The sequence below is a fragment of the Typopeltis vanoorti genome, chromosome 25, assembly GCF_054136105.1.
Source record: "Typopeltis vanoorti isolate ZY-2024b chromosome 25, IOZ_Tvanoo_1.0, whole genome shotgun sequence".
Lineage (NCBI taxonomy): Eukaryota > Metazoa > Arthropoda > Arachnida > Uropygi > Thelyphonidae > Typopeltis > Typopeltis vanoorti.
In genome coordinates this window covers 72,017,812-72,041,658 of record NC_143573.1, presented here as the reverse complement: position 1 = coordinate 72,041,658, position 23,847 = coordinate 72,017,812, and the positions used below count along the sequence as shown (strand labels likewise).

At 35.3% G+C, this 23,847-nt stretch overlaps 1 protein-coding gene across 1 annotated transcript in view; it reads right to left on the bottom strand.

Annotated features, from left to right (window-relative positions):
- Nucleotides 1-22,364, bottom strand: part of Top3beta (DNA topoisomerase 3-beta) — a 233,460-nt gene extending 211,096 nt beyond the window's left edge. The window contains exons 1-3 of the mRNA XM_090414786.1: nucleotides 21,879-22,364; nucleotides 12,080-12,157; nucleotides 10,136-10,258 (exon numbers count right to left, since the gene is read on the bottom strand). Coding sequence (XP_090270912.1) covers nucleotides 10,136-10,258; nucleotides 12,080-12,157; nucleotides 21,879-22,103 — 426 coding nt within the window. The 5' untranslated portion in view covers nucleotides 22,104-22,364. The remainder of the gene's footprint in view (nucleotides 1-10,135; nucleotides 10,259-12,079; nucleotides 12,158-21,878) is intronic.
- Between the last annotated feature and the right edge of the window lie 1,483 nt (nucleotides 22,365-23,847).

Here is a 23,847-nt window from a genome sequence, read left to right as displayed (position 1 = left end):
ATATATACTGTCTTACTCCACTGGTATCTATTCCACAGCCTGGAAATTGGCCTATATTCAATCCATTCCCAAAAAGGGTGACAAGTCACTGCCGTCCAACTATCACTGCATCCAGACAGATCTTTCTGTTTGGATGCTCACTGTGTGCAGTGGTCAATGGCTCCTTATCCTCTCACCATGCAACTAATGCTGGGAGTTCCTCAAGGTTCTGTCCTTTCACCAACCCTCTTCCTACTATATATCAATGACCTACTTCAGCTTACCATCAACCCAATACACAGTTTTGCAGATGACAGCACATTGCACTCCTCCCTTTCTCTTGATAAACCTTACTCCATACAACTCACCTCAAGCTACAGATCAGCAACTACCACTGCCCTTAATTCAGACCTCTAAGCCATCCTCTAATGGGATTCAGATAACTTAGTCAATTTCAATGCCAATAAAATCCAGTACTGTCTCATTTCTCATAAACAAGAACCAGTTTCTCCAAGTATTATTTCTGACAATACCCAAATTTCCAGACAATCTAAGATTTCTCTTCTTGGAATTACCCTGACATCAAGCCTCTCCTGGCACAAACACATAACAACCATTGCATCCTCAGCTTCTAAAAAACTAGGATTTCTCTTTCGCTCAAGACGTTACTTTACCCCTGAACAGCTATTAACCTTATACAAATCACAAATCATCCCAACCATTGAATACTGCTCCACATATGGGATGGGACCCCGAAAGCTCCCTCAAATTGCTCAACTCCATACAGAGGAGAGCAATCAGACTTATTAATGATCCATCTCTTACCAACTCACTCTCCCCACTTTCACACAGATGGTTGGTCTCTGCACTATGTGTCTTCTACAAATATTTCCATGGAAAATGTTCATCCGAAATAGCATTTTGGATGAACATTTTCTTTGTTTTAGAATCCAGGTTTCACTTCCAAATTTGAGAGATGGTTTAGAGGTCATATTATGTAATCTTAATTGAGTTTCTTTAGTCAGACTTATTAATGACCCATCTCTTACCAACTCACTCCCCCTGCTTAGTACTAAACTCATTGCAACACATGCAACTGCTGCTCAACACCCTACACAGTGCACCTTGAAACCCACAGAACAAGTTTCTTCTACTCCTCCTTCATCCCTGCAACCACTATACTATGGAGCAGTCTTCCACTTGATGTGATCCCTGGGGAATACAATCTAGTCATTCAAATGTAATGTGAACAAGTACCTTCTTTCCCAACCCATACACGGTACTAATGGTACTATAGGTTGATCTACCAACCTCTCGTGTATAGGCTCAACATAAACTTACACTCGCACTTGTTTCATGGGTGCCTTCAAGCACACTCATCTGCATCCGCCAGAATTTCTTTAATTTACTATACTACAGTATATCTATATTACATTAGCTCTGTGGATGAACCAAGTCTTTTTTGTCATCATCATCTGAGCAATTCAGGTATAGGCTTTTTATGTCCTGTTCCTGCTCTGCAGATGAAGTTGGGCTTTTCATCTTAGTCTTGGATGTCCGCAGTCTCTTCTTCCTGTAGGTTTATATTTAAAAGCAAGTTTGGGAATCTTATTGTTATTCATCCTTTCTATGTGGTGTAGCCAATTTTGCTGATATTCTTCTATTGTACAATGTTCTTTGTATCTAATCGTCCTCTTATTTCTGTGTTTTTCTTTTTATCTAATCTAGTGAGTCCCAGGAGAGGTCTTAGAAACTTTGTCTGTGCTGCTCCCATTCTTTGTTTTAGAATCCAGGTTTCACTTCCAAATTTGAGAGATGGTTTAAAAGAATAACATGTAAGAAAGTTTTAAAGCGAATAAAAGTTGAGCAGCTCTCAGATGTAAACTGTAGACTAAAATACAGAAATATTATTGAAAAGAAAATGAAAGAGTTTGAGAACAGGAATCAAACCTTGGAGATTCAGTGGCAAACTCTGAAGGAAACATTAATTGATTCTGCCAGAGAGGCATGTGGTGAGGTTGTGTGCAAAGATAAAAAAATCAGAACTCCCTGGTGGACACAGGAAGTTAAAGAGGCAGTGAAGGAAAAGAAGAAAGCATATCAAAAGTTCCTGGCAAATAAGTCAGCTTTTACTCTTACAGAATACAGAGACAAATGTAAGAAAGCTAAACAGTGTGTAAAACTAGCTAAACAAAAGTCATGGGAGGACTTTGGCAAGAATATAGAAAATAAATATCAAGAAGGTGGCAAAATATTCTGGAGGTTGTTGAAGAAGCTTAGGAATGGAGGAAAGACTGCTGTAAAAGGAATTAGAGATGATAAAGGTGAAATGAAAACAGGAGAAAAAGATATCCTTGAAGTATGGAGTAATTACTTTGAAAAACTGCTAAATGAAACAAGCAGTGATGACAGCACAGTGATAAAAAACACTGACCAGGCATGCAGTCAGGAATACATATCCATACTTGAAGCAGAAAAAGCCATCAAAGGCTTGAAATGTGGAAAGGCAGCAGGAGTAGATGATATTCGACCAGAAATGCTGAAGTATGGTGGTATAAGAGTCTTACAGTGGCTGCACTGCATAGTTCAGAAAGCCTGGACAGAGGGACGAATTCCTGATGATTGGAGTAGAGCTCTCATAGTACCCATATATAAAAAGGGAAATAAAACTGAATGTGAGAATTACAGAGGTATTTCCCTACTGAGTGTTCCTGGCAAGATCTATGCAAGTATACTTGAGAAACGGTTGAGAAGAATTGTGGAAGAAAAGCTTGGTGAAGAACAAGCTGGATTCAGGCCAAATAGAGGCTGTCAGGATCAGATCTTCACTTTACGACAAATAGTCGAGAAAGCATGGGAATATAACAAAGACCTGTATTTAAGTTTTGTCGATTTGGAAAAGGCATATGACAAGGTGCCAAGAGAGAAGCTATTCAATACGCTGCAGTTATATGGTGTCAATGGGGCATTATATCAAGCAATACTTAGTCTTTATTTGAGTTGTGAGTCAGCAGTTAGAAAATTGAAGGAAGTACAGGAAGATGGTTTAATGTTAAATCTGGTGTGAGACAAGGATGTACATTATCCCCTCTGTTATTCATTATCTATATGGATCACATTATGAAGGAAAGTGGTATTAAACATGATATCAAAATTGGAGATGTTAATGTCAGCTCTTTGCTTTATGCGGATGATGTTATACTTCTAAATAAATCCGCTACAAGTCTGCAAGATTCTCTGACTAAATTGAATAGCTGTTGTAATAGATATGGTATGAAGGTCAGCAATAAAAAGACAAAGACAATGAAAATAGGCAGAATCATTGAAAATGTCAACTGTGTTGTGAATGGAGAACCTGTGGAACAAGTAAAATATTTCAGCTACTTAGGCACAATTTTTACTGAAGATGGTAAATTAAATATAGAAATAGACAACAGAATCAGCAAAGCTGGTATCGTGGGAAGTCAATTGAATAAATTCATATGGAATAAGAAAGAAATTAGTCGGAACACTAAATTAGCTGTATACAAGACTGTGTTCAAACCAATTTTAACTTATGGATCTGAGAGCTGGGTCAGAAGTAAAACACTTGACCAAAGACTAGAGACCGCAGATATGACAGTCCTGAGAAAGATTAGAGGCGTGAACAGATGGCATCAATGGCAATATCATATTAAAAATGAGGATATTAGGAAAGAACTTGACATTGTCAGCATCCAGGAATGCGTTAGCAGAGCTAATCTCAGATGGTATGGTCACTTAAATAGAATGGGAGAGGAAAGATTAGCAAAACAAGTGTTCTCTTCCAGGTTGGCAGGAAAACGACCCAGAGGAAGACCAAGATATAGGTGGATTGATACGGTACAAAGTGCCTTAGACGATAGAAATATAAGATCTGATAATGTTGGAGTCTTGACAAGTAACAGACTGATTTGGAGGAAAATTGTAGATAGGAAGTTAGTAATGATGTAATTTTTTCATGTAGTACTGTCATATCCTGTACACCCCTTGAGGGTACATGGCAGGAATTTGATGATGATGATGATGATGATTATGTAATCTTAATCAAGTTTCTTTAGTTATTTGTTTTCCAAAATTTCTTTTAATTATGCCATTCATTTTATTGTAAATTTGTAGTCTTGCTTCCAATTGTGAATCAGTGCAGTATTCATCATCATCAAATTCCTGACATTCACCCTCAAAGGGGTATACAGGATATGATAGTACTACATAAAAAATTTACATCATTACTAATTTCATATCTAAAATTTTCCTCCAAATCAGTCTGTTACTTGTCAAAACTCCAATATTATCATTATCAGATCTTATGTTTCTATTGTCAAAGGCACATTGTACCATATCAATCCACCTATTTCTTGGTCTTCCTCTGGGTCGTTTTCCTGCCAACCTGGCAGAGAACACTTGTTTTGCTAATCTTTCCTCGCCCATTCTGTTTAAGTGATCATACCAGCTGAGATTAGCTCTGCTAACACATTCCTGGATGCCGACAATGTCAATCTCTTTCCAAATATCCTCGATTTTAATATGATATTGTCATTGATGCCATCTGTTCAAGCCTCTAATCATTCTCAAGACTCTCATATCTGCAGTCTCTAGTCTTTGGTCAAGTGTTTTACTTCTGACCCAGCTCTCAGATCCATAAGTTAAAACTGGTTTGAACACTGCCCTGTATACAGCTAATTTAGTGTTCTGACTAATTTCTCTCCTCTTCTTCCATATGAATTTATTCAATTGACTTCCTACCATACCAGCTTTGTTGATTCTGTTGTCTATTTCCATATTTAATTTACCATCTTCACTAAAAATCGTACCTAAGTGACTGAAATGTTTTACTTGTTCCACAGGTTCCCCGTTCACAACACAGTTGACATTTTCAACAATTCTACCGATTTTTATTGTCTTTGTCTTTTTAATGCTGACCTTTATACCATATCTATTACAACAGTTATTCAATTTAGTCAGGGATTCTTGCAAACTTGTAGCGGATTCATTTAGAAGTATAACATCTTCTGCATAAAGCAAAGAGCTGACATTACCATCTCCAATTCTGATATCATGTTTAATACCACTTTCCTTCATAATGTGATCCATATTATTGGGAAATACCTCTGTAAATCTCACATTCAGTTTTATTTCCCTTTTTATATATGGGTACTATGAGTGCTCTACTCCAATCATCTGGAATTCGTCCCTCTGTCCAGGCTTTCTGAACTATGCAGTGCAGCCACTGTAAGACTTTTATACCACCATACTTCAGCATTTCTGGTCGAATATCATCTACTCCTGCTGCCTTTCCACATTTGATGAAATTGAATGGATATGTATTCCCGACTGTATGCCTTTTGAATGTTTTTTACCACTATGCTATCAATGCTTGTTTCATTTAGCAATTTTTCGAAGTAATTACTCCGTACTTCAAGGATATCTTTTTCTAATGTTTTCATGTCACCTTTATCATCTCTAATTCTTTTGACAGCACTCTTTCCTCCATTTCTGAGCTTATTCAACAACCTCAAGAATATTTTGCCACCTTCTTGATATTTATTTTCTGTGTTCTTGCCAAAGTCCTTCCATGACTTTTGTTTGGTTTTGTTTCACAAGGTGTTTAGTTTTCTTACATTTGTCTCTGTATTCTCTAAGAGCACAAGCTGACTTATTTGCCAGGAATTTTGATATGCTTTCTTCTTTTCCTTCACTGCCTCTTTTACTTCCTGTGTCCACCATGGAGTTCTGAATTTTCTATCTTTGCAGACAATCTCACCACATGCCTCTCTGGCTCAATCAATCAGGGTTTTCTGCAAGGTTTGCCACTAAATCTCCAAAGTATGGTTCCTGTCCTCAAACTCTTTCATTTTATCTTCAATAAACTTTGTGTATTTTAGTCTATAGTTCACATCTGAGAGCTGCTCAACTTTTATTCGCTTTCAAACTTTCTTATATGTTATTCTTTTCAGTATTAAATTCAATTTTATCCTGCTCAAGACTAAGTAGTGATCACTTCCAATTTCAAATCCTCTGTACACTCTGGTGTCCTGCACCAGGGAGAAAACATCACTATCAACAATAACATAGTCAATGAGACTTTTCTTATTCCTTGCTTTTTCTCTCCATGTGAATTTGTGCACATTTTTATGTTGGAACATGGAGTTAGTAATTACCAGTCCATGTCCTGAGCAGAAATCCAACAGGTATTTGCCATTATTATTAGTTTTGCTCTTTTCTCCAAATTTTCCCAATATATTTTTGTATGTCTGACAATCACTTCCTACTCTGCTACGTAGATCTCCAACAAGGACCAACTTTTCCTTTTTCATTGTGTCAGTTGCTTCCTTTAAAGCCTCAAAAAATTCCTCCAATTCTACTTTAATAGAACCTTCTGTGCGACCATAGGCACAAATAAGTCTTATTGCATTGGCAGCTCATACATAAGCACGGCGACACTGCAGCACCCACCCCCAAGGAAAAAATGAAAAAAATTAAATTTTGTCTTTGTTTATAAATAATAACAATGCTTACAACATTATATAAATGCAATGCAACCTGTTACAGCTTATGTTTTGACATTGATTGAATAGTTAATAATTATGATTTAGATTATGAAACAAATGCACTGCGATCTAACGTTGATATTCGTTTGTGCATGTCATTGCACGTTACATCATTAGATACACTGCCACTTGGGCAGTGTATCATAAGCTGGCGCGTATTATTTTTGTGAGATATTAAACGTTTATTATTGGTGGGCGTTCCTGGTGAACTATTTTTTGTAAATCTTATTTTATTTTGTTAAATAACATATAATTATTTATTTATTATAGATACATGGCTGAATTATGATGAGCGTCACTGTTGAAAATATGAAAATAATTATATTTTTTCAATTATCGTTACATGAAGCAAATGCACTGTAATCTAATGCCGATAATCGTTTGCACTTGTTATTGCTATTGATACAAAACTTTTATTATTAGTATTTGTTCGTAGTGAGAATGAAATATTTTTAATAAAGCAATTTTTTAATATGTAAATTTATTTATTAATAAATTCGTTACTGATTAAGAAAAAAAAAGGTTTTTGTTTTGTTTTTGTATATGCTGCACCCCAACTTAAAATTTTCACTGGCCACCACTGTCTCATTGTCATTCTCATATTTGTCCACATCACTCTACTTGAGACTGCCTGCCATTCAAGATGATTAGCCTGGTATTTAGTGTTGAATACTATGGATGTCCATTGCCTGAATATAACATTTTTTATTTATTGCTCAGAAAGATCTCACCAGTTTTTGTCTTTTTTGTTTCAGTCACCCCTATTGCGAGATTATATTTCCTAAGTATTTCAATTCTGTGACTTGTTCTATTATTTTATTGTTAAGCATAATTTTGACATTTTGAATGGCGTTTCCACACACTGCCATAGCGTTTGTTTTTGTTTCAGATATTTTCATTAAAATTTTTTTTTGCTATTTCATTTAGATGGTTAGTTGCAATTTGGAGTTTATCTTCTGAATTTGAAATTAATACTTGATCATCTGCATAAAGTATTGTATTTAATTATTTATTATTTGTTAGTTTAATTCCATCTTAGACAGTTTTCCATTCTTTTAGGATTCTGTTTATATAAATGTTGAATAGGATTGGGGATAAGCCACAACCTTGTCTTACTCCTTTATTTATATTTATAGGTTCTGCTAATGTTCCATCTGCAAATTTGATGCAAATTTTTTTCTCTATAGACGTTTTATTGCTTTAATTAATTTAGGAGGTATTTTATCCTCTTGTAATATTTTCCAGAGTAGATTTCTGTTCAAGTTATCATATGCTTATTCTTAGTCAATAAATAGAAGAAAAGTAGGCAGGTTAAATTCTTTTCTTTTTTCTATGATCTGTTGCATTGTGAAAAAAGCATCTGTGCATCCTCTCCCTCTTCTAAAACCACACTGTTCTTCTTCTAAATAATTTTCTGTATTTTTAATTAGTCTGTTCTTTAAGATGTTTGCATATAGTTTAGATGCTGTTATTAAGAGTAATGCCTCTGTAATTTCCACATTTGTCACTGGGACCCTTTTTTGTGAATATTTATTACTACTCCAGTTTCCCATTCTTGTGGGAGCTTTTGATATGTCCAGATATTATTGAAGAGTTTAAGTAGGTTTTCTTTTAAGCTACTGTCTGCATATTTAAAGAGTTCAATGCATATTCCATCCAGGCCTGGGCTTTTTCTATTTCTTGAGTTTTTTTTAATTCTTCCATTACTATTTCTTCTATACTTTCCTACATATTAGTATCTTCAATTTTGTGAGTTTTGTCATTGTTTTGTATTTCTTGTTTTTCATTCCACAATAGTTTATAGTGTTCTATCCAATCCTCTTTGGAAATTAGATCATTTCTTAATTGGTCATTTTCTACTGTTGGTAGTTGCCTGAAAATTTTAAAACCTATTCTTTGGGGTCCAGTGATATCCTGCTCTAATGATTTAACATATTTACTCTAATCTTCTCTGCATATACTTCTGAAAAGCTTTCCAACTTCAGCCCGTAACATCTTATATTGTATATAGTCAGCAGTGTTTTTATTTTGCAGATATGTTTTAAAAGCTTGTTTTTTCCTTTCGATTAATTCCTTTAAGTCATCATTCCAAGTTCTGAGTTCCATTATTTGTTTTTCCTTGATTTGTATCCTAAACTTTCTTCTGCTGCTTTTAGTATGGTTTCCTTTATATTTTTCCAGTCAGTTTCCATATTGTTTGTGGTTGGTTTTATTTTATCTCTTATTCTACTTTTATATAAGTTTCTAATACTCTCCTGTTCTAGGAGGTGAATTTTAAATTGTTTATTTAGATGTTGGTTCGTTATCTTTTTTTCTTTTGAAGTATGTGGTTCTTTTTATGAATTCGAATCTGCTTTCAACTAACATGCGATCACTATCAATTTCACTCCCTCTTGTATCAATGATATTATTATTTAGTTTGTTGTTAATAATAGTGTAATCTATTATTGATTTTGTTCCTCTTGCTTCCCATGTGTATTTATATATATTTTTATGCCTGAAGAAAGTATTGCTGATTTTTAGATTGTTAAATATGCACTCTGAATAAAATTCCATTGTTATTGATTACTGACTCTTCCTTTGATCCAATGCATCCTGTTATTGGGTTACTTCCCACTCTAGCATTGAAATCTCCCATCAAGATTGTTGCTTCATATTTATTTGTTTCATCAATACATTCCTGAAGTTTTTCGTAAATTTCTTATGTCTCCCCCTCTTTTCCATCTACTGGTGCATACATTCTGAAAATATTGAATGTTTGATTCATTATTTTCATTTGCTTTACCTGATTATTCTGTCTGATACCCAAGTAAATTTAAAATTTTGTTTTTCCATTTTTTATTAATCCAAATTGCAACCCCAGATGAAGCCCATTTGTCTTTTGAAGCTCCTGAGAAGATCATGACATAATCTTCCAGAATTTGAGATCCCTTCTTTTTTTTTTCATCTCAGTTATTGCTGCTATATCAATGTTTCTATTTTTTAGTTCTCTGCTTAGCTCATCAATTTTGTGTGTGATTCCACAGACATTCCCAGTAGCTGTTTTTAATTTTTCAAAGAAGTCCCTGTACATTAGCTGGGTCAATTCCAATTAAATCCATCCTATTTTTTTCTTCAGAGCTTCGCGAGTAATTTGAAATCCCCCCCCCCAGATAGGCTACCAACCTTTCGTAGGGCGAGTTCGGTGGTGGGGCTGCCACCTTAAGGCCTCCGAACCTGCCTTTTGGGAGAAAAAGCAGACTCCCACTGCTTTCAAAATTGATTTCAAAACACTTAAAAATGTTTAAGAATATTTTTCTTTTCTTTTTTTTTTTTTGTATATAATCCAAAAAAGATAGAATAGGGAATATTTTATTTTCAAGCCATTTCAGGCCTCCAATAAAAGGGGTTGTGGTCTCACATGAAGTGTTGAAATTCAGCTCCCATCTAAAGACAATCACAAACACACATGGCCAGATTTGAATCCATAGCCTGTAGGTTTAAGAGCAGCTGCATTAATCACTCAGTCAATTATGCTGCTGGCAAATATAATAAATATAAAAAACATAACACAATAAATATTTCTGATTTCTTTTAAAATGATTTACCTGATCATAATGATTAGCTGGTTTTTTAAGCAAGTGTTTAACTGCATCAATAACTTCAAAACATATATTTTCTCCTTCCTTATCACAATCTAGCCAAAGGATAAGATAGTCACATCCACGAGCCTGCAACACAGAAACATTTTATTTATTTATTTTTTTTTTATGCGACTCCTACCCATGAAAGATTTTTGCAAACCTATAGCATATTAGTAATGTGGGTGGGCTAAGAATTTGTTTCTATTTTTTTATTAATTTTATATAGATTTTTATTTATTTTTACATAAGTCCAGAAACTGCTCCAGAGACCAAATGTGAAACTTTTTCAGGCCACTTCAGTTCTCCAATTTATATATATGTGTGTACAGGAAAAATGTAAGTTTTTCTGAGGTGAAACTTTTTAACTGTATTAATTTTAGGTTAAACATGAAACTGCTTTATGTAGATTATAAAGAAAGTGCTTCCATATGCTATCAGTAATGATGACATCCTTTAGTTGGAAAGTTCTAGATCTGAACCCATCTAGGATGCAAAAAATTTTTATAATGGCTTTTCAAATGAGCTAGCCAGTCTCATTGAGATGGCTGAGTTTACCTTGTGGAAACAGACTAATTATTCAGAGAAAAAGTGTCCTTATGCTAAAATAAACATTGGGACAGCACTATATTTCAGAAAAATCGAAACTGTACACACCTCAATAGAATATAGGTACTCCTTTTACCCTGAGCCAATTTGCCAACCTTTAAGGCAAATATTCCACCAATTCATGATGAATCAGATATTTGAGCCATTTTTCTTTCAACATGGCTATCATTTTCAAGTTTTTCACTATCATTTTCTTTCAATAATTCATGTCACACTAGCACTCACTGTAGGTCATAGTGCATGGTCATATAGTATAATAGATATAGGTGTATACTGTAAACTGTCACAATGTAGAAAGCATTACGTTATCTGAGAGTGCATATCTGTTAGCATTTATCTTTCTGCACTACAAACCAATCAAAGGTCTGAGTGGACATCAAGAGAAACAACTTTAGATGATTATACCTCTAACACTAAACTTCAGTTGTTCATGCAGAAAATTGTGAAAAACCATACAGTCAATTTGTTCCTGCACACTTTCTACATTACCTTCATTACAATTAACCTATCCTATCAAATTTTGCATCATCAGCAAACTGAATATTTCCCTTCAAATTATTTCCAATATCATTTATGAACAAATTAAATAGTAATGGTTCAAGCATAGAGCCTTGGGGCACATTATTAGTCACCTGTTTTCTCCTTGATTCTGCCCCTCCATATACTAGTTTTTGGTATCTGCCCATCAACCACAGCCATATTCATATCGCCCAGTTTCATATCCATCCCCATTCATTCCAATTTGAGTAACAGAGTCCCAAGTGCTATCCTGTAGATTATAAAGCCTGCCTTCACAAAATTCAGCAGTAGCATTTGTAACCATTCCCTTTATCCAACCTTGTCAGTCTCTTATAAAGTTAGTAAATTACTATGTGTGTGTATATATATATTGCATACATAGACTGCAAACTACTCAAGAATGAATACACACACACACAAAATATACAGTGATTCAAAAGTCTTCATACATGGGAAATACAGTTTCTTTTTCTTTTTTTCTGTTTCAGGTATTCTAAAATGCCTTTGTGTAAAGAAGAGTTTATAAAAATAATTCTCATGACCAGATCAGGAAACTGTCACAAGGTTGTAATGGAATTTTGTGAATAAAGTGAGTGTGTTAAAATAAAATAAAAAAGTGACCAATTTCATTTGTATAGAGACTTTTGAATCACACTATATATCAACATATGCGCACACACACATATATACACACACAAAGATACATTTTGATTTAATTATATTTATATTTAATTACCTCATTTTGCATTGTTAATTAAGTAATGAGGCAATTAATTTAATTACCTCATTCTGCAAAAGTTTTGGAATTTGCAACTTTGGATTAGCTTCCTTCTTTTCTGTAGGTGCATGGAACAATTCTGCCTGAAAGAAAATATAAATAAATAAATTTTGAGGGGGAAATAAACTGAATGGCTAATAGTAACAGCATAATCTATATTTGAGGTAGAATTTTAAAGATGGGCCAAATGTGGATTTATATTAAAATATAGTTAAGGTAATATTAAAGTTACATTTATATATCCATAATGAACAAAAGTCTTCAGGTAATATTTCTTTGGAGAAACTGCAACAGTTCTCTATAAGTTAGAACAGACTATGTCAACCAAACTCAATTCTGAACCATGAAATCAAATATAAAGAGACAAAATGAAATTTTTAGGAAAGGAAAATATATATGTACACAATCAATCCTCAACTTATAATGTGCATAACAACCACTTGTACTTATAACATTCCATTAACACATCCACCGAATACCACCTCACTCCTGCAACCTGTGAACCAATGTTATTGCAGCATTCAGGGCATATTATTTAAGGAAGAACACTGCTGCTACTGAGAGTGAGAAAACTCTCAGAAACTTTTGGAAGTAATATAATATCTTGCATAGTACAAAGAATGTAATGCAGCATGGAGTGAGGTGGCAGCAGAATGTGAAAGGTGTCTAGAAGCTGCTGCTAAAAACAAATATTCATACATTCACAAAATTTGACATAGTATTACAAGAGATTGTGACAAGATAGTGCTGTAAGCTAAAGAGTTGGAGGTTGATAATGAACATGCAAAGCAGATGGTGGAAGCTGTGCAACTATCAAACGAAGGACCGCATGAGCTAAGCACAGAAAGTTGTAGAACAAGAGAGAGGGGGGAGAAGGAAGCAGAACAAGAAGCTGAGTCCCAAAAAAGTTTAAGGTAAAAAAATTGCCAACAGCATCTGCCTTTATTAATAAGGTAATTTGGCTGTTCGAAGAAATGAACCCCAATATGGGGAAATTTAGCAAAGTATGAAGGAGATCATCTCTATTGCTATCTTGACACCCAATAATCTTAAAGCCATTACACATGGTCTTCTTTAACTTTATTCATATGGTCTTCTTTAAGTTTAAGCTGGCATAATTCTTCAGCTTGTCATCAATGGTACTCCTTCCTATTTTGTCATTCATTTCTCCTCTCAGAAGATTCTGTACCCTTCATTTCTATTGCCATTTTTATATCATTTCCAGTTAGCCATTAAACAATTGATGCATATACCAATGATACTTAAGCAATTCAACCCGATCAAAAATCACCACGTCCTCATTACCCTCACTTTGTAATTACTCCCTGAAATTAGTTAAGAGACGTGACAACTCATCTGAAGATTGACAAGCAATTAAGCTTGTGTCTCTTGTATTACCTTACTAATCCATAACCTTAATAACATTTTCAGCACTAATTCTTTTCAATTATAATGATGGAAAGGAACATAATGAAAATATTAAATATAAACAGAATCTAATTATTTTGTCTTATGATATGGTAAAATAGTATTATATATCTGAAATTATTAAATTTAGAAAAGCAGCAATAGATTCTGCCATTCACATTCCACAGTAGATCTCCTTGCCAACCTCACCTACCTTTTGGACACAGGTAAAGCTCAGAGAAACTCAAGTGGTCACTCTTGATATTCCATGCCACTGAGTGCGTCTGGCACTGTAACCTTCTTGCCAAGCTACCATTTTACAGTATGCCTCTTTCCCTTTGCAAATGGACTGCTAGCTTCCTCTCTGATTATTCATTGTGGACGATAGTATAAAGTTTCCTTTCATCAGATTTTTCAACTAATGCTGATGTACTCCAGGACTCAGTGCCATCACCTACATGCTTCCTCCTATGCATCTTCTCTCACATTCAATCCTATTCATAGCTATCCTAATGACAGTACTCTCCACTCCTCTTTTTTCATTTTCAAAACTTTGTAGTGCTCAAGTAACTCAATGCTTCAAGATTTCCTTTAATCAACATCTTAAACACTGATCTCCTTGCCATTCTCAAGTGAAATTTAATGTCACTAAAATGCGACCCTGTCTCGATTCCAGGAAGAAAGACCATGCCACTCTCTCCCTCACTTCTGACAATATTTGTCTTGCCAACCAAAACCAGTTTTCTCTTTCTTAACTCTTACATTTAACCTATCCTAACTCCAAAAAGCTTGGTATTATTTCCTGTTCCAAACATTAGTTCTCTCCTGCTCAACTCCTGATACTTTATAAAATTAAAATCTGCTGAAACCTAGAATACTGTTACCATATTTGGGGTGGTGCACCTAAACCTTTCCTCAGAATGCTTGATTATATACAGAAGTGAGCAATTGGTTTATTGATGACCACTACCTCCAGTTGCTTTCCCATAGATGTTCTGATGCTGCATTATGTCTATTCTATAGATATTTCCATGAGGACAGCTCCACTGAACTGGCCAGTACTATCCCTCAAATTTCCCATAATCAACCCTGAGCAGTTGTTAGTCAATACTCGTATACAGTTCAACTCCAAATTCATCCAATCAACTACTCTGCTTTCATTTCCCACACTTCTGCTCTTTGGAAGAGTCTTCCCCATTGACTACAGCCATGAGGTCTTCAAAAAATAAACCAACAAATTCCTTTTGTCTTTTTAACCACTTACCCACACACACACAGTACTGTCATGTCATAAAGCTCAAATAATAGAGAGGTCTTGAGACCTCTCAAGAAAAAAATTAAATAAAAATTAATCTGTACATAAAAAATTAAAAAATAGAAAAAAAATTAATTAATCCACACAAAACAGAATTTTCAGGATTGCTGATTTAGATTCAATTTAAAATATACTAACACTTAAATTTATTTCAGTTCCAAAAAAGTTTAAATCTGTTGACCGATGTTACATAAATCTATCCACTGCAACATAAATACATTTAATGACAGAAGGGAGCTGTATGCAAGAGATGAACACATGAGGACATACACATCTGAAGAGACTGTTGTTTTCTAGGCAAGTATGTTAGGTAGGAAACTGGAGTTGCCAGGGTAGAAGATAGCAGGGATACACTCGTGGGGATAATGGCTTGGAAAATGAGAAGATATATGGTATATCGGAGAGTCAAGTTACCAATGGAGAGGAATAACAGTTATGGGAATACTTACAATGAATTGGCTTTTTTATATACAAATGAGTTTGTAACAATGACAACTTAATCCCTCAGTTCAAAGATTATAGATATCAGTGAAATTTGATTGGCAGAGAAGGCTGTCCTAAAAATTATGGAAATTGAAGGTTATAGCATATTTCAGCAGGTCAGGAAAAAGTAAACAGAGTAACAAGATACTGCTTATGGTAAGTGTTAGCTGTGCTCTCTCACAGTAGAATTGGGAATGTAGAGTATTGGTTATGGGGGGGGAGAGATCGAGAACACGTAATCTGCAATCTCATGGAAAGGAGATAAAGGGATGATATGATTGAGGCATTTAAGCTGTATAAGATGAATTGACACTAGGAGGATTTTTGATGTGGTAAAACAAGGGAAAAGAATAAGGATAAGATATCATCCCTGAAAGTTGCAAAAGGAATTAGTAGGAGGGTATGGATTAAGTTTTTTGTATGAAGAGTGGGATAGGAGGTTGGAATGCATTGCTGGAGAGATGACGAGAGTGTAGACAGTGAAGTAGTAAGGAGTGGCATGATACTGTGTGATGTCAAAAGTGGATCCATGAGGCATACAACTCCATGGAATTCTGGAATAATAATATAATTATGTGACAAAGAAATTCAGAAAAAAAAATCCCTATATGAATGATCTGCTCTTCAAATAATTATTACAGAATGTAACAAGATTACTAAAACAACTAAAAAGTCATTATGAAATCCATGTCATTTCTATAAAGAATCTCAACTTATTTGCTTTTGCTATATATGGATGAACACTTACTCATTTTTCCAAAATCTTATCTACCACCAGTGAAGAATTATAAACTGAATATACAGTGGCATGACTTTCCTTTAAACCATAATGCAAAGGCAGTTAATCTTAGCTCCTTCTTATTTTGATGTGGTTCCCCATCATCTCCCATACAATCTTTTTACTGGTTTGTTATCTATTCTTGCATTTAGATTACCTAACATAAGTATGCAATCATTTCTGTGTTTGTTAATTATCTGTTTGAAGTTGTTTATAAAATTCCTCAGCTTCTTTATTTTCTATGCAGCAATAAACATAGGTTGTTGTGCCTCCCCTCTTTGTATTTTTACTTTTTCATTTACTTTTTACCTTTTCCAGTATTTATATATAATTATTATATTTCTCCAATTCTTGAGACATTAGTATTTCTTGGTTTTACTCTTTCAAATTTCTTTGCTCCACTGTATGTTTGAATATAATCATGTAATTTTTATTCTTATACAATTTTCAGGATGACACCTTGTTTCTCTCCCTTCCGAACATGTACTGAAAACTTTTAGATGTTAATCCTACAGTATAAAACCCTTTAATAACTTCTGTCATGTCTCCTCTTTTTCACCTAAAGTGTTTTAAGCCTACAGACCAGTCTAATCTTATAGGGAGCATCCCATAGACCTGCCAATCTGTGTTACTAATTTCTGGATCCTCTCCACCACTTTTTCATCTCCATAGAATCCAGACAAGATGTGATCTTATTAAAACCTTATGAATGGGAACAATCCCTGCTTGTCAGTGTGTTCTTCGACCACCACAAAATATGATGTGCTGTTTTGGCTACCTTTGCAATTCCCTCTAAACTTCAACTCCCTATCCACAATACCCCCCCTCCAAAGTCCCTGGCCTCATCAGTTTGCTGCAGGTCCATCAATATAGTACACAGCTTGTAATCTCTTCTTCCCAAAGTGTATCACCATACACTTAGCCACATTAAACTGGGAGTCATTTACCTTTGCCAATACTGCTAGTCTGGGACGAATGCTGGTCTTGAAATTCACGCTTGCTCTTGTTATCATTCAGGGAGTGAGAGATGTGATTGAAGTCTGATTAGTGGAATAACGAGAGCGCCATTTAAAACTATATATTTAGAAATTTATGTATATTTAATTATACAAATACAACATTTATTTTACAAATGATATTCTATCCTTTTCAATTTAGCTACTTGAATACAAATTCTACTACGGTTTTTCTTTATGAACTGGTCAATAACATCGTTATAAAAAGTTGGTTTTAAGATAATTTTCCCAAGCAACACGCACACTTATAAAGGCTGGCTGAAGCTCACTGCTAGAGTTACTTTGACTGCGTATGGCCTGTGCCTAAAACGACGTGAAGGGAACAAAAATGGCTATGCGCGCGCATGAAATCACAGTGCTGCAGTGAGGACCTGGATGCTCCTACACCGAGCAAGACGACAGCTTTGACTAGACGAGCAAGCATCGGCCTTTGATACATAATACAAAGCTCAATTATTGCCGCGCAAGCTTAAGACATTCTCTGTCTACAAAAATAAAAGCCTAAATGGAATGCATTTATTAAGAAATAAATATTACTTCTTCCTCAACTCCAAGCTTGCACAGCAAGCATGGAGAATTTGCCCCTGCTGCTGTCTATTTAAGTCATCCTGCAGGATCTCTACAACACCTACTACCACTCTTCCCAGTTTTGTATCATCTGGAAACAACTGAATATTTACCATCAAATCATTTCCTATATCATGTACAAATTAAACAACAGAGAGTCAGGCACTGAGCCCTGTGGTACGCTAGTCAACTGCTTTCTCCTTGAGTCAATTCCTCCATAAACCACTCTTTAATATCTATCCATCAGCCAGCCTCTATCAAATCACCAGATTCATATCCATTCCCATTTGCCACAATTTATGCAATAAAGTTGTACAAAAAATGCATTTTTGGAAATTATGGAGACAACTACCGTGTTTGAATAAAAACTTTAGTTTACTATTACTAAAAATTTTTTTTTTTTTTAATTTAAAAAAAAAAAATTTTTTAATAAAAAAATAAATAAAATAAAATTTTAGTAATAGTAAACTAAAGTTTTTATTCAAACACGGTAGTTGTCTCCATAATTTCCAAAAATGCATTCGGATCACCAAGCCTAAAAGAAAGGATTGTACAAAAAATCTTGTCTAGCAATATCACTGAGTAGCCATTTCCCTAATCCAACTCCATTGTCACTTTTATTTGTTTTTATTATCATAAAAAGTAAGCAAATAACTAATCCAAGACCCACCTTCCACAAAATTATGTCCATTACTGAATATCATACTCCTATCCATCCAGTTCTGAATTCTGTCTTTCACTACTTTCTATAATACCTTAACCACCACTCGTGAGATGCTAACTGGCCTATAATTTGCTATTTCTGTCTTGGAGCCTTCTTTATGCAGCAGGACTATTCTGAACTCTTTCTGTTCCAGTAGCATTTTCTCAGTAATGAGGTTTAATTTTAATAATTCCAATGCTGTGTTCGCATTGTGGTTCTACAATATTTTAAGTACTTCCATTTCTTCAACCTCTAATTTCCTATCAGTCAATGTCACATCTGGCATTGCAATATTACCACCTAGACAGCACACCCTTGCAAAATAATCACTCAGCAACTCAACTATTTGGTTTACTTCCCATCCATTAGCACTCCTAAAACCTAACCTTCCATAGTCATTCTTTGTTTTATTTGCCATATAACAAAAGAACTCTTCAGGATTTCATAATCAGCTTTGGCCTTCTTTACCATATAGATCACCTTGTACTGCTCATGGGCATGCTGATTACTGATGCCTATAACTTTTTGGTCATGTTGAACTAATCAATGCCACAAATGCCTTGGCCTTATTCCGAATATGTATAGCAATATACAGAAACTTCAATCTCACAACCTTCCATACACCTTGTGTTGCTTAGCTCACTAAAGTTAAGAACCTAGGGAGTTACATTCAGCATCATGTGACCATTCTCACACTTTCTAATCCCAAGGTTGCCTGGACCCACATTCCCCTGCATCCTGCATACCCTAAACATACTAGTTTCCCTGACTCTGCACTTCCATGCTCACTGAACAATACTTTCGACTTGTGACCCTAAATAGATTCAAATGCAAGTTATCCATCTTACATGAATCCCTCCTACCACACATCCACTAACTCTAAACCATTCTGCCTGCACAATATGCATATTGATTCATTTGTGATCGTAGCTCTGTGTTAGGTTGCCTTTATCATACTGTGGCAACAGACAACTTTCACTTTCTCACTCTTCTTTTTGACTTGTACTAGCAACTTTTTCCTATATTCTTGGATATCAAAATTGTCATGTCTATTACTGCTAGATCATTCGTACCAGCCAAATAAACATTTCCTTCACCTTTACTCTCTGCATCCTTACAGCATCACTAACATCCTTAATCTTGACTTCAACGAAACATGATTTCATCACATTCTTTAATCTGTTTTTGTTTTTGCTATGCAACTATTTTCTTATTTTCATTTCATCTTTATGTGCCATTCCTCTAACATTCCATATTAAAATTTTGGTGTCTTAACTGTATCTTTTTTTTTCTGGTTTTGGATACTTTATCTTTTTTGGTTCGGCATATAATTCCAATTTGTTCATCTCATTTCTACTTGTGCGTGATTACAAGTAATAGATGAACCCTTTGATATGGTTCTATAACAAAGCAGATTTGCTGTCTGTAGCCCTCAGACCATGAATATATATTTGTCATCTATTGTTATTGGTGATAATACAGAGTTCAGTATTATCTGACATGGTCACCTGCTTCCACACATACACACAAGCTGTCTATATAAAAAAAGTTCAGATGTTCTGAAAAACAAATCATATTCATTTACAGTTTTTCATTGATTTTAATTGGTATGAATGAATAAGTACATAAAGTAATACAGTGCTGCATGTACATGCATTTCAACACCCAGTAATTTGCTGGCATAGATGGTTGAGTGAACAGCATCTCTGCACTCCAGCCTATAGGCTGTTGGCTCATATCCAATTGTAGATCAGATGCTTTTGAACAACCATCAGTGGTAACTAGTGCATGATCACACCATCCAGCTTATTGGAGGACAGTAGTTTATTAAACTTTCATGTCTGGTCTCTAGAGTAGTGTTCCCAGATTATCTAAACCTTTAACCAACCATTCTGTGGATTTATAACCTTGTGTGGATAGAAATCATATTAATAAAAAAATTAATTTAAAACTGCAAATGCAGTACAAAGGATTTGCTTCACCTATTCAGTGATAATGTATAATTATGTTTGGTTTCTGCTAATCTTTTGGATGCCACTTTGCCTTAACATATTCCACAGTTAAAATTATATCAAAATATTTAAAAAAAAAATGTGCTACTGATGTTTCATCCACCCTAACTAAGTAAAACTACAATGCTGAAGCCTTCCTATTATGAGTAATTAATTCTTGATAGCAAATCTACAAATGAAGCAGTTCATGACACTTTTCTCTAAAACATAACATGATAAGTATAACATGTTGGAGGTTTAATGGAACATTTTCAGCACTGGGAAAGGATTAATACTAATTTTAATGCTTCCAATATTTCGTTTCAGTCAAAGAGACATCTTCAGGGATTACAAATAACTTTTGTAACAACACACTCAAATACAATACAATACTAAGTGAAACACGTTATAAAGTCCTATCTAGGTGGTGCACACTCTATGGGCATTTCTAGGTGGCCTAGGATGTAACGTGAGATCTCTGATAATTAATGTTTCCCAAATTTTGGGAAGATTTATGCAACAGTATTTATTTAAATTTGGTTGATTTTTGAGTGCCGCTGCATATTCTAAAACAGTCTTTCCTTTTTGAATTTGCTATAGTGGAAAATGGATCTCCTGGAGAAAAACCACCATGCTCCATCATAGTAAAATCAGGACCTTTCTTAAGCTTTGGTAACATCTAAGCTTACTCAGTCTAACAGTGCCATTCTCACCTGTTGGATTGATGGATAAAGCTTTTATCATCATCTTCCTCCTACTAATTAAAATGCATTTTAGGTGTAGAAGTTAATATCACAATGATTTTTCAAGAGCAAGCTATACATAGCAAGCCCAAAAGCAAAGCAGGATTTAAGAAACCAAATCCTGCTTTGCTTTTGGTTCATATATAATTTTTAAAGACCCCCCCCCCCAAGCACTCACTGTAACTTTCAGCACTTCTTTAAGAAATGTAATATACAATATGGTAATTCTCCATCTGCTTCGCTAATACAGTCCATGCCATTTTATTATGACACGGTCACCGCTTCAAACAAAATACCTACACAGAGAAACAAATCGAATGCTGGTTAACTTTGTGTCGAAGTCTTTATAAATAGCTTTTTCTTATGGTAATACACATAAGAAAGAGATGGTTGGGAAAGTGAAGAATTTAGCGCAAGGAAATCAACTTCGCTTGTTCTTTAATATTTAATCACAAAGAAAAATGCATGCAGAAAAGATTTTGAACGATTGGGTTGGGTTGTTCTGATTTACGACCGAAACAGATTCGGCTACGAAATCAGTATATCTGAAAACTATGTTTTGGCTAGCTTGTCTATTTTGGAGTTTATAATAAATAAAAATTCTTCCACAACCACATTAGATCGGCTAGCTCATCTCGCAATAAAAAAACTCCCTATAAAAGTTCTAAAAGAAAATTTCACTCCCGAACCCATGTCATTCCAAACAAAGGGCATCGTTCGATACCTACTGCGCTACGGAGGCGCAGTTTTAAAGGGAATTATTCTTTAAATCACATATAGCTACTTAAAGACAAACCTTACCGGATCAACTCGGTCCCAGTTATTGTATTTGCCTCTAAAATCCGTAGTCATAACGTGACCCCGTACAGAGGTCATCTTGAATTTCACACTATCGGACCGAAAAACACCGACATACTCATGTACAGCACATACACCTTTACGTGACTTCATGTTACCGTTAGACAATATCTGTGCAAGTGACTGTGCCAAAGATGGCTTTTCGGCAACCATTAAAGCTGTCTTCATTATGTTTGGTTTATTAAGAACAAAAATACATGTAAAAAGAAAACAGTCATCGAAGTCTACCACTACAACTGCAAACAGCCACGAATTATATCCGCATGAAATTCATTGCAGCTTCACACACAACTCTGAGGCATGTAATTCAGAAAAGGAATATTTCAACTGCTATAACGATGGATAAATTGCATCCGAATGCAATTCATTTGTTTTCATTAATAAGTAAGAAATTAAATATCGTTACAAACTACGATTACCATACTACAACTGCTCAAACACTTTCAAGTGGCGCCGCCTTGCAAAGGTCTCTTAAGTTTCCCGCTCCAATCACTTCAATAATAGCGAAAATTCCTAATTATAAGATTTTCGAAATTAAAATAAATAAATACATATTCTAGCTGTTTTCATTCCACCAAAATGAATATGCTTGGAAATCTTTTAGTCGTGATTTCGTTGAGGATAAGGGAGTTAGGACAGGAGTTTCTCATGAAGAGTGATTGATGAGCGGAACGCATTACCTGAAAGCGTGATCAGCGTGGAAAATGTGAACAAGTTCTAAAATTTTTTATAAATAAAATCAGATAAAAAAATCAGATAACGCCTGTTATTCCAAATTTGAGAGGCCTTTTAACCCTATCTAGCTTTTGAAGACTGAGGGGGAAGTTTAATCTCCACTGCTAGCCAATCAGAGATAGCTAGTCAAAGACTATCACTTATTAAAAGCGGCAGCCGATAAAGACATGGACAACAATTGAATGCTTTCATTCCCATTTAGTGAGCGGGAGAGGCCGTTTTTAGTCCTATCTAACGTTTGGAGATTGGGGGAGGCAGCAAATTCAATCTCTACCGGTAGCCAATCAGAGATAGGTGGCTTGTTATTATTATTACGCTATACCGCCAAGGAGTTCAAAGACTCATCGACGGAGGGGACCTACTCTACAACTCTTCATTTCCTCCACTAAACCCATCGATACAGTGAACCGCGTCATCTACTGTCGACCACCATCACTAGTATTTTCACAGACAATCTCAAACATCCATGCCCACAGAGGGATTCGAAATCCCAGCCTTTTGGCTGGAGAGCAGATACACTGACCACTCGGCCAACCAGGCCAGCAAAAACAATAAGCTGGGTGGTGGTCCACACTGGACAATGAAATACATAACATCCATGTCCACGGCAGAATTCGAACCTCCAGCCTATTGGTTGACCAGCAGGTATGCTAACCACTTGGCCAACCAGTCAGCAATTATACATGGCATCTGGCTAAGAGTGTCTGATGCAGTGGCACACCCAGAGGGGGACCAAGGGGCCCTGGCATCCCCCAAAGAAAAGGAAGAAACCCTAGAAAATTTTCCAAAAATCTTTCCTAATTAAAATTCATTTTTTTTAATTTATGTCGTGTTGGGTCTTCTATTTTTATACTACTTATGAATTAGCGATCACTGCAGATACTCAGTCATAGGTCGTATGCGATGCGTAGTGTGTATTTGCAAATCGTCTACTCACCCCTCCAGGTTAAATCCTGAGCGTCCGGCCTCCCCTCCAAGATTAAATCCTGAGTGCTCCACTGATTGAAGGAAGTCGTCCTCTTTTTAGTCATTTGTTGTGAACTATTGTTATGAATTCGGGGAATTCGAGAAACGCTGTTAAGAGTATGTCGCTGCTTATTCCGTCTTCTGCAGGAGTTTTTCTTGGATTCATCGATCTTAATATTGACTCGATTTCATTAGTTGAGAATGAATCGCC